General features: G+C 47.4%; 1 protein-coding gene across 1 annotated transcript in view; it reads left to right on the top strand.

Annotated features, from left to right (window-relative positions):
- Nucleotides 1–12,077, top strand: part of CCDC108 (coiled-coil domain containing 108) — a 32,350-nt gene that overhangs the window by 3,989 nt on the left and 16,284 nt on the right. Inside the window, exons 5-17 of the mRNA XM_009706613.1 lie at nt 403–602; nt 1,284–1,429; nt 1,943–2,165; nt 2,502–2,767; nt 4,432–4,632; nt 5,063–5,425; nt 6,436–6,573; nt 7,484–7,729; nt 8,158–8,382; nt 9,043–9,195; nt 10,144–10,309; nt 11,138–11,266; nt 11,980–12,073. Of these exons, the coding sequence (XP_009704915.1) occupies nt 403–602; nt 1,284–1,429; nt 1,943–2,165; nt 2,502–2,767; nt 4,432–4,632; nt 5,063–5,425; nt 6,436–6,573; nt 7,484–7,729; nt 8,158–8,382; nt 9,043–9,195; nt 10,144–10,309; nt 11,138–11,266; nt 11,980–12,073 (2,550 nt within the window). The remainder of the gene's footprint in view (nt 1–402; nt 603–1,283; nt 1,430–1,942; nt 2,166–2,501; nt 2,768–4,431; nt 4,633–5,062; nt 5,426–6,435; nt 6,574–7,483; nt 7,730–8,157; nt 8,383–9,042; nt 9,196–10,143; nt 10,310–11,137; nt 11,267–11,979; nt 12,074–12,077) is intronic.

Raw genomic sequence — 12,077 nt, 5'->3', positions numbered from 1 at the left:
GATCTCAGTCCTCTCTTCTCACCTGGTCATATAGCAGAGGAACAAATGTTCATTTGGAATTAAGCAGCAGCGAATTTAGGTACAGGAAAAGCAAATACTTCATTCTGGAGCTGACTTGATTGCTACCACATGATGAAGCTGAGAAATTTAATGGCTGTTAATAAAGTTCTTAGATGTAATAGATAAGATTCAGTGAAGTGTGAACAGAGCATTTGCAGGGACTAGAGAAAAATTTCTTCCCAGCGTCACATATTTGGCCAGACATATTAGGGCTTCTGCCGTTCAGCATTGGTTGCTTCACATCCTAACCGAATAACCCATTGGGAAGGGTTCATCCTATGCATGATTGCACAGGCAGCAAAGGATCCGTTCGTCTACTTAAAATGTCCCTCCGTTTCCCAGTGATCTCGCTACTGCGTTTGCCTGGGAGGCACCAAGCCCTTTCTACATGACTCCTGACTGCGGCATGCTGAACCCAGGTGCTGAATGCATGGTCAAGGTGGTCTTCCAACCCAAGGTGGCTGTGGTGTATGATGTGGCAGCAACATGCTGGTTTGGAGGTGAAGAGAAACAAAAGAGAACTATCCAGCTAAAAGCCCTGGGTGAGTCTTTCTTGCATTTAGAACTCAAAGAAGTACATATCATCCCTAACTGTGGCATAGCATTCCACAGGGATACATGGAGGTGTTGTGCTCTGAGGCTGTGCCACATTTGACTCAATCCACTGATAAGCAAGTGACGCCCATGATTTGAAAGTGGCCTGTGAAATTCTCTAACGTACTTTTGTCAATTTGGAAGCATGATCTGAAGAGACACGGGTCCGATATGCCCTGTGGCACACTTTGGCCAAAACAGGATTTCTGGAGCCTGCTTAAGTTGACAGAGGGGAAGAAATGAAAGTTCACTGGCACAATGCAAAAACCTCCAGAAACTCCTGGTCTTGTCTGCACTTAGTCTCTCCTGTCTGTCCCTGCTAGATAGAAAGCCAGAGGGAAATTTCTAAACCTTTCTGAATGCAAGCTAGAATAAGCAATAGTTTCATTAGCAAGGCTTTACCTGAAGTGCCTTGTACGGCCACTGACAAACAAAAGATATGACTCTATGTTTAGCAAATTAGGGCTGGAAGGGAGTTTATTTGGTTCAAAGCAGAGCCAACTTTGAAGGTATATCCAACTTCAGAGTTACTTGAGGTTGTTCAGAGGCTTGTCCAATTGAGCGTTGAATATCCAAGGATGGAGATTTCACCTCTCTTTCTTAACCCATTATATTATTCCCTTTAACAGCCAAATACCCCTACCTGCGGGTGAATGTGACAGGGGAAGAGTATGAAAGAGTACAGCCTGGAAAGTTTCGGGATGTGCTGTGCTTTGGGTCAGTGCCAGTGGGGACAACTATGGAGAAGTGCGTCGAAGTCTTCAACATGTCTGTGGTATGTGGAGAGGGAGACTACTTCTTGTTACTGTTCACACCGCAATGGTGCTCAGCATCCCCAGGGAACGATCAGGACCTTTTTTAAGGGGCTTGAGGAAGGCATCAGGGTGCCAGTCTTGCTTTTTATGAAAAGATCATCCCCAGACAAGGTGGAACTGTGAATGGAGAGAAATATGCCTGTCCCCCTAGTCACAGCAGTCACTTAGGCTACTTTGGCCCTTGGGGACACGTTAAGCCATCCTCCCCTCTATGAGGAGGAGCACTACAACCCCAGAGATCACCAGGATGTTTTGCTGCAGCCCTGACTTGTGAGCATATTATGGGAGTTTGCTACCGGCAGCGCACTCCAGCAGGACAGGGTTACAGAGATTTGCACAGCATTTCTCTGCTGGGCCGCAGTAGCCTTGGTGCTCTTGGTGGTGTTCAGCTCTTCGCTGATTAGTGTCCTGCATTCAGAGCCATCCTGGCTCCTGTTGGCTCCTTTGTTAACCTATTTCTTTTCTGCTTGCAGGTTGATGCACCATGTAGGATAGAAAGAGCAAAAGATCCTCTGCTTCAAGATCATGTTTTCTCCTGTGATGTGTCCCATGGTGTCGTCCCTGCCAAAGGGAAGCTGGTCTTGGCCATACGATTTCAACCTCAGACTGTAGGAGAGCACAGTACCGACTATTTCACTATCCTATCTGCTGGATGCCTTCTGCAGACTGTCCTGAAGGTGGTTGGCTCATGTAAAGGTACCAGAGTGAAAGCCTTCCCTGTTTCTCCCTGCCTTCTGCTTAGCACTGCAGGGGAAGGGCTAGTGCTCGGGGAAGGACTAGGCACTGTCACTGTCACAGCCCTCAGTCATAGACTTACCTTCTGCTAGGATCCAGGCTGTCCCTAGTGCACCATTTGGGGTTTATACTTGCTTGAGACAGATATAAGACTGTTGGAAGTGAATGTCCAGCTGTTTGCTAGGACTAGTGGGTTTGCTGATGAGGTGAGTCAGATTTGGGAAGATCGGTTAAGTGCAGCAGTGGCTTGTGACATGTTGACAGGTCCAGGATCTGTCTTGTCTGTTGTTGTGCTAGGTCCTTCGGTGTCCCTGCATCAATACTCTGTGGACTTTGACTGGATCAATCTTGGGGAAAGTTTGGTGCAGACGTTGAAAATCAGCAACGTCTCAGATGTTCCAGCCTATTACCAGTTTGATATTGATGGCAGAGGGAGCGTCTTCTCTTTGGATCGCCCCTGCGGAGTCTTGAAGGGTGCAACAACACTTGCGCTGAAGGTGACCTTTCGACCTACTCACCCCATCAGCTATCACCGCAGAGTGGTGTGCCTTGTCCACCATCAGGTATGAGAGGCAAAGGGTGGTTTCATCACTGTGATAGCTCGGAGGGATCTTCCAATGTAACCCACCAGGGCTGGCCTCTCTCATTTAGTAGCCCCTGGAAATCTCTTCCCACTGCATTTCCGTTGATACCTATCATAGAATCATTTAGGTTGGACAGGGCCTTTAAGACATCAAGTCCAACCATTAACCTGACACTGCCAAGTCCACCACCATTGTCTTTTAAATGCCTCCAGGGATGGTGACTCTACCACTTTTAAATACTTCCAGGAATGGTGACTCCACCACTCCCCGGGCCAGCCTGTTCCAATGCTTGACAACCCTTTCAGTGAAGAAATTTTTCCTAATGTCCAATCTAAACATTCCCTTATTCAACTTGAGACCACTTCCTCTTGTCCTATTGCTTGTTACTTGGAAAAAGAGACTGACCCCCACCTCGCTACATCCTCTTTTCAGGTAGTTTTAGAGAGCTATGAGGTCTCCTCTGAACCTCCTTTTCTCCAGGCTAAAACCCCCCAGCTCCCTCAACTGCTCCCCATCAGACTGGAAATCTCTTCCCACTGCATTTCCGTTGATACCTATCATAGAATCATTTAGGTTGGACAGGGCCTTTAAGACATCAAGTCCAACCATTAACCTGACACTGCCAAGTCCACCACCATTGTCTTTTAAATGCCTCCAGGGATGGTGACTCTACCACTTCCCTGGGCAGCCTGTTCCAATGCTTGACAACCCTTTCAGTGAAGAAATTTTTCCTAATGTCCAATCTAAACATTCCCTTATTCAACTTGAGACCACTTCCTCTTGTCCTATTGCTTGTTACTTGGAAAAAGAGACCGACCCCCACCTCGCTACATCCTCTTTTCAGGTAGTTTTAGAGAGCTATGAGGTCTCCTCTGAACCTCCTTTTCTCCAGGCTAAAACCCCCCAGCTCCCTCAACTGCTCCCCATCAGACTTGTTCTCCAGACCCTTCACCAGCTTCGTTGCCCTTCTCTGGACTCGCTCCAGCACCTCAATGTCTTTCTTGTAGTGCGAGGCCCAAAACTGAACACAGTACTCAAGGTGCGGCCTCACCAGTGCCGAGTACAGGGGGACAATCACTCTCCTAGTCCTGCCGGCCACACTGTTTCTGATACAGGCCAGGATGCTGTTGGCCTTCTTGGCTACCTGGGCACACTGCTGGCTCATGTTCAGCTGGCTGTCGACCAACAGCCCCAGGTACTTTTCCACCAGACAGCTTTCCAGCCACTCTTCCCCAAGCCTGTAGCGTTGCATGGGGTTGTTGTGACTCAAGTGCCGGACCTGGGCTCATGTTGAGCAGAATCCCCACGGCGCAGGTTCCTATCAGCAGCAGAGGGCTAATGCAGACAGACAGTCAGTAATGCCTATGGGTAGGGTGAGGTGCATCCTCAGTGGCTTGTGTCCATTTAGGTCTCTGAGTTTAAATTTAGCTGCATGGCTGTGCACTGAGTGCCTTCAATTTTCATTCCAGTTTCAAGAAAGATCTTGGGACAGATCAAGACATAGAGTAAATGGCAGTCTAACATTGGAGATGATAAGCCTTTCCCAGGCATGGTTTTGAAGTGAGGTATTAGGATGGTGTAACTCTCAAAGCAATCACAGAAGGGCAGTTTATTTCTTATCATCCTTTCCGGTGTTTTCCCAGGAACCCATGTATGTGGATTTTTTTGGTACCTGCCATTCAGATGCAGCTAAGCCAGCCATCCTTCAGGCAAGACACCTCTCCTGGTACCGAACCAACATGGTGAGGGGACTGACCTTCTACCCCCCTGATATCCTGAGTGTGATGCTGAAAGATGGGAAGCTGCAGATGGATGAAAAAGGAGCCCTCATGCTGCCCGACGAGGTATGGGCTGCCTTCCCTGGAATCTAAAATAATCCCATGCTGTTGATGTTGGGCTTCTGTTGCACAGTCCAGATGGATCTAGAAGGACTTGCAGGTGCCACACTGATTTCTTTAATATCTCTGCAGTTAATGTTCCCAGCACACGCCCACACTATCTTCGTTGGTTGGGTCTTACCCAAGCTCAGCCACTAAGCCACTTTCTGGCTTTAATGCAGTCGAGGGGTCTTCTTTTGCTTCATGTAGTTTCAGATTGAGAACTGGCTTACAAACAGGAGCCTCCTTGAAGCCTAGACTTTGAGCTGTCCTGGGAACTGTTACTGAAGTGCATCTTGCATGCCCTCTTGCTCATGAAGGCAATCAGGGCTCTAGTGCCTGGTGTCTCCCACAGGCACACTTCCCGTGCTCACGCTGAGATGTTTCCATCCTGTAGATCCCTCAGGACAAGCCTCCCAAGGAATACTTCGAAGCCAACTCCATGACTGAATATTTCTACAATGGTGTAAACAGTGACCTGGCCTTGTTTCCCCTTCATGTTAGTGTCAGCCCCAGAGAGTACGATTTTGGTTGCTGCGTGCCGCTTCACAAGGTAGAACCGCTTCCTCTCTCTGTGACAAACCACACCAAAGGAAATATCACTGTTGCCTGGACTCCAAGCCATGGCAGTGCCTTCCAAGTGAGCCCCGAAATCTGTGACATCCCACCTTTGAAGTCTTCAGCCTTCCGTGTCCTTTTCCAGCCCACTCAGCTCAACAGTCTCTATGCAGCAGAGCTGGAAGGTTTTGCCTTCTACAAGGTTAGTAGGAATTACTAAGACCAGTTTCCAGAGAGGGCCTAGCAAGCAACTGTTTGCAGGCTAAAGGCTTCTGGGGGAGTTAAAATTCAAATGGAACCTTTTATTTTGAATTTGGTAAACTGGCATGCATCTTTATTAACTCCTTTGGCCACTGCTTTGATGCACTGGTGGGTTAAAATTTTTCCTTTACCTGTGTCCTGGAAAAGATAAATCAGCAAAGCAAGCCACAGCTCATGCATATGGACAGTGACACTTACTCTTACCCCTAGTGAATGTGAAATAATGTACACCTCACTGAAGAAGGAATTACTGTGCATTACTGCACTATTAGCATAGATGGAAGCCTACACAAGGATGGTTGGTGTGGCCTGGGTGATGGGCAATAACTTGATTTTTGTGTCTGGCCCTCCACAAGTAAAGCTGCTGAGAGCACTGTATATCACTGCAGCCTCTCCTCCCATGTGACGTGGGATTCATGTCACACAAGGCTGCAATTGCAGAAGTTTTAGCACCCAGAAACATCCTGGTAGGTGAGAGAGATGTTCATTACGCTATTGATTACTCTTCTTGCATTTTTTCCCTTCTAAGTCAGCGTACAGGATATCTGGGACTAACCTTAGAGTCAGGAGTTTGTTAGGCTTAGGTAAAAGACAGACAATTATTTTCAGTGACTCACCATTAAATGCTAACTTTAGCATCTGCAAGTTTTTCAAACTGCACTAGAGTGTTTGTAGACCTTGCTTGCCTAGCACCATCCTTGCCTAAGGATGGGTCCTTCTGCTTGAAAGTCACTCAGTGGTCTTTTGGGTCTAAAAAGTAGCTATTTGGGAAAGCAGCACTCATGCTCCTCATCTGGCACTGGTCAGTCCTTCTTCCCTGAAAAGGTCAGTTCCTCAGCCCTGAGGATGTCATTGAAACAAACTGCTGCCTGTGATGGTACACGTGCCTGAAGGCACCTTGCCACGCTCCCTTCCTGTATGCGCTCTGTTCTGTCCCTTGCGTGCCTGCAGGTGCTGAGACACTACAGCAACGTTGAGGAGGATGCCACCATCTGTCCCTCCTGGTGCCTGACTGTCAGGCTGAGAGCACACACATATGAAGCAGAACGGAAGCACTTCATCCCACAGTACACCCTGGATGTCCCCAAGGTGTGTAACTGATTGTTTGGATCTTTGCAGAGATGCTCAGTGTTTACCTCTGAAGTCTTTACCTCATCTCCCATTGCACCTTTTTGAGACGTGGCTTATGTGGTTCCTGATCGTCTGGAGATTCCTACTTTGGTACAGAAATCGGATGCTCTATCCCCTGCATTAGCTTCGCAGCCTCCAGTGTGTCAGGTTGCACTGAGCACCCCATTAACTCCCAGAGCTGGTGGGATGCTAGCTGTTGGGATCTCCTTCCTTTCTGCTTAAGTGGACATAGGCACTGAGGAAGGTGCTTAGTCCCCTCCCAGGAGCCTCAAACACTCTGCATGCCCTTAGGCAAATGGAGGGCAGCACACAGAATCCACACTTACGGAAGAGGTTACAAGGTAGAGTGGAAGTTGCCCTGACCCTTTCTGTTGTTTCTGTAGCACAAGTAATGTTGCTATGAGGTAAAGCGAGATCTGACCCTAGGAAGTAAGAATAATCTTGAGAACCTCTTAGAAATTCTCTTCAGCTAGTCCAGGACATGCAGCCTGTGTCTGATATGCATGAGCTGGAGCAAATTCCAGCCTACTGGAATTCTTAATCCAGGAGGTCACTATCCATGCAGAGACTGCAGGCCCCAGCAAGCAGCTCGCTTAGTGGATGAGCAGAAAGCATTGCATAATAGCAAGTAGCTTCATTGGTCCCACGAGCCTATGAAAGGTGAAGGCTTCTGTGGGAAGGGAAAAGACCACAATTTGTATACTCTTGAGTGATTTCCTTTCTTTCCTTGAAGAGAAACAGTTACGAAGTTCTCCATAGACTCAGGATAGTGCTTGTTGGAACCTGGAATTCTACATAGTGAAAGCTTTTTCTTTATGCTGTTTTTCTAAACCCAGTACAAACTACCCTTCTTGCTTGTCTCCACCAGACTTTTCCTCCTGTGGCTCCTAACACTGATACCTACTGCAGTATGCTGCTCTTGAACACGGGCACCTCTTTGATAACCTTCAGTGTGAACCAGGATGCCTGTCCCTCTGTTTTGGTCAAGCCCTGCTCAGGACACATAATTCCAGGAGGCCACCAGATTTTCTTTCTCTCCACTCACCCAGTTAACACAGTCTTGCAGCAGCATGTCCTGCCTTTGCAGCTGAACTCTTATCCCGGATACACCAAGGTAGGCAGAGAGTAGAAGAAGATGGTGAGCAAAATTTTGTTCCCTTGTAGTCTTCCCTTTTCACAGTGACTTGCGTTGTGATCCCTGTTACATCTCCTAACAGTTAGTTTGGATTTTTTCCTTTGGAAATAGGAGCGAAAGAATATTTTCAACATTTAAGGTGGGCTCAATGCTGCAGATAGAAGGTGCTTGTGGTGCCAGACATCTTGTACCCCTTGTTCTCTTGGGTTTCCCTCTCCTGGAATGCACTATTCTATGCTCAGGGCCCTCCTTGACAGCGCAACCTAAAGTCTGCCTTCAGACCCCTCTGCCTTCAGACCCAGTTTACTCTTGCTTCTCTCTTGGAAGGAGCAACATCTTTGCAAGGTCCCTCCAGAGGTAGCTGAGACTTCTAGCTAACATCTGTTACTTTTCCCTTAATTCCACAGGAGATTGCTCTCCAGAGCTGTGGGGAGTCCCTTCTTTTGCTCTTAGAAGGTGAAGGAAATCTGTACTTCAAGCCTGTCTATATAGGGACCTCCTCTACACGAATGTATACCATAAAAAACTGCTCAAGGCTACCCATGGTTTTCATATGGAAGATCCATCAGTCTAACAGCAAGATCCTGTCTGTCAGCCCCACTGCAGGGATCCTCCAGCCCTATGAAGCCATGGTAAGTTCAAGTTCTACCAAAGTTGTATTTCGCTCTCTACAATACAGCTGCAGAGTGTTTAGAGCAGAAATGTGAGGGCTGTCAATCATTTGGTCATTAATGCCCAAGTTGGAGAATATCAGTCAGTGTCTTAGCTTGGGTTGCTAGCCAGCATCTGCAGTCATGCTGGTTCCCACAATGTGGATTTGCCCAAACGTGATGACATCTTCCTTGACTACAGGACCAAATGGGTTTTAAACAGGCACTGGATAATGATACTCTGGGTGGGACTGGGCATTAACACAGCAGCAACTTTGTCATGCAGCGGGAGGTGTTAATAGACAGAGGACAAATGAGAGCATGAGAAGGTTTATGATGTTCTGTTTTCCCACCTGTAAATTCAGGTTCTAAACTTCTACTGTATTCCCTGAGTGCTTTTTGAGAGTAGTAAAGACTAGCAGAACTCCACAGTCTGGCTTTGAAAATCTGAATGTGCATTCCCAACATGAACCTTTGACACAGGCAGAGATGGTGGAGGATTGGAGTGAGACCTGTCTGTAGAGGACTAGGTTAGCTGTAATGGAGGAAGAGGCTGTGCATTGAATGCAACTGTACTGGTCTATAGGTTTGGCTCTGGTCTGAAGCTCCTGTGAGCACTCTCCTTCCCTCTTGTGATTTTAGGCTCAGGCATGGACCTTTACTCCTGACAAGGAGACCAAGTATCTGCTGCGAGCTATGGTGTTTGTGAGGAGGAAAAGCCTAGACGCCGTATCTCCCAAAAGTGTCCATTATGCCTTGCGAATTGTTGGAGAAGGGGTGCTGGGCACCATCAGGGTAAGGAACTGGGGCCCACTGGGTAGTAGGAGGGGTACTAGGGTGAGGTGGGGGGTTTGGGCTTCTCCTTTTTGCACAACCTGTACTGGAGGCAGCCAATAAGGATTTGCAGCAAAATTCCCAGACGCTGCTTTCAGTGGAGATAACAGAACTGACTCTGACAGCCTAATGGCAACAGCATGATGTAAATATCCTGCCAGTTCAAATGTGACCCGTCCAAATCCTCTGGGATCACTCTCAAATCCTCTGTTCCAGACTGAACTGAGCAAGCCATTTGGCTTCTTGGGACTCCCAGCTCTCTCCTCTCATTCTGCCCACTCTCCTTCTCCACTAGTTCTGCCATCAGTCTGATTTTTAAGTGTAGTGGACCTACCTGTCAAAGTGGTGTAGCCAGCACACATCCACCTGGCTTTTCTCCTATTATGTGCAGATCTGTGCAGCCACCTTCATTTTCAGGCAGGTTTCTTAAGGAACCAGAGCTAAATAAAATAATACTTTGTAAGTCATTGCCCCATATCAATCATGTTGGACAGATAGGTGGTAATATCTTAGAGGTATTTAGTCACTATAAATTGCATACGAGTGGATGACTAGCCAAAAGAGAGGGGGACTCTTAATGTAGTCACAGAGGGACCAGCAGACGTATCTCAGCCCTTGTCCCAAGCGCAGCTGGCCAGCTAGTGTCCTCACAGCCTTGAATATGCTGCGTCCTACCCAGCGAGCAGCCTAAATAGCAATAGGAGAAAGTATTTGGAGAAGGGACTGAGCCCCTTGCAGCCCTGTTCCAACATGTCCCAGGGCATGCCAGGACCTACACAAGGCAGGGAGCCCTTTGCACTGCACTGTGCATGCCAAGGGATCGGCATGGGGTGAGATAAGTGGTGGCTACACTCAGCCACCACGCTCGATCTGTAACGGCGACCTTTGCACGGCGGGTTTGTATTCCAGGCACAAAAGGAGCACCTGGACCTTGGAAATGTTCTGGTTGGTGACCTGCAAAGCTGCAGTGTTGTACTGCTAAATGATGGGATCTGTTCTCTGAAGTACGTCCTCAGTGTGGAACAACTGATCACCGGGCCTTGTGACCCCGAGGAGGTCCGCAGCGATCCGCTGGGTACTGTAGGGGAATTAGCATGAGATGGGGCCTTGGCTTTCTCCTCTTTTCTGCAAAATCAATCTAGCATGAACTTTGAGGTTGGGCTGCTTGCTGGCTAGCTTGCATTGCTTCTCAAGTGCCTTAAGGTATCTGCTCCTTTGCTTAGGGATTTGCTACAGGTGACTCTTCTATCTTACTGGAAAAAGCATAACCCAGAGCCTGACAATTGAAGTTAGACCAATTTGGACCTTGAAATAAGATACGATTTCCCAGCAGAGAAGGGATTTAAATAGAGGAGCTTCCCAGAAGAAATTAAATTATCCTGAAAATTCTATGAATTTTTGCTACAAGTTGTTTTGTTTTTTTTTAACCAAGCTAAGGCTTCAACAAATTACTTGACACAGATGAGATGAAGTAGTGTTAGATAAGTTTTACAGCCAGCATGTGTGTTGCTGAACAGTACAAAGCCAGTGTCCTACAATGTCATACACCAGTAACTGCTGAGCCTACTATTGGATAAATACATCATTTTATGGAACATTCATTGTTCTGTAAACCCAATGTTCTATAAACCGTTAGCTGCCTTTCTAGACGACCTCCTCTGGGGAAGTTCCCTGTTCTTTGCTGGCCAAAGGCAGGCTTGTTGTAGTCTGGGAATCCCAGTCTGTAGTCCCAGTTGTAGCCTGGGAATACCAACTTCAACACCTGAAGGTGGTCCTAATGATTAGACACAGGAGTGGGCAGTGGCTTGAGTGCAGGTAGGCTTAGGGAGCTGTGTGCTGAGCACGTGTGTGGTAAGAAAGATCTGCGATGCCAAGAGCTCATACCACCTCTTTTCTTCTACAGCTCTTGAGCTGGAACACTCCAGAGGGACAATCCCCGCAAGGTCAAAAGCTTTTGTCCGAATAACAGTCAGGCCAGCCCGTCGGTTGCATTACACCTGGTCAATCAAATATGCTCTTTGCACCCCCACAGGTGAGAGGCGGGTATTTTGGGAAAATCATTCCCTCCCAACGAAGTAGACCATGTCGTAACAGGCTGAGCTGCACAGTTCCCAGTGTATGAGTCTTGCCTGAAGAAATCCTGGTGATGAGCAGTTTGCCAGAGCCAGATCCTATGTGCTGTCTCCTTTTTGCTGCACCTTTTGGGGTTAGATATGATTAAGCCATAAGACACTGACCTAGAGAGCTTCAAGTTTCCTGCTGCTGTGGTCACAAGATTCCCTGCTGCTGTGCATGATCATGGCCTTTTACGATATGTCCTGAAATACATCCTGAGAGTTTCGTGCAACCAGTCCTATGCAGCTGGAGAATGGCAATGCCACAAGAATGGTATGGAGAAGACAAGATATAAACAATTGTTTATGATTTTTCAGTATGAAACAAGGGGTCTAGGCTGTAGGCTTAAATCCACAAAGGGGTTTTTCACATAGTGCAGAATTAAACTATGTAAATACACTGTTGAGAAGGATGACATTTGTAGTCTTTTGGTGGTCTCTAAATGCAGAAGTCAAGGTACAACTAGAATTCAGTGGTTTAGAGGTTTTCAGAAGCTGCCAAAGAACAGACTAGGTACAAGTCCTGTTCTTTCTTTCTTTGGTCTGGGTAGGGCCTCTCTCCATTTTGCTGTCTCGGCAGCTGCCCCTTAATGGTGCATGACTACTTTTTGGTGTTTCTTTCTCTCCCAAGCTACAGATCCTGCAAGTACAGAAGAGGAGAAGCAGCCCCTCTGCTGCATTGTAGCAACAGGCGTCTACCCAACTTTATGCATCGCAGATGCCTGTTCA

This window comes from Cariama cristata, unplaced genomic scaffold (genome assembly GCF_000690535.1).
Source record: "Cariama cristata isolate BGI_N322 unplaced genomic scaffold, ASM69053v1 scaffold15730, whole genome shotgun sequence".
Taxonomy (NCBI): Eukaryota; Metazoa; Chordata; class Aves; order Cariamiformes; family Cariamidae; genus Cariama; species Cariama cristata.
Note: the sequence above shows the minus strand (reverse complement) of the source record. Positions and strands in the feature narration are given on the sequence as shown.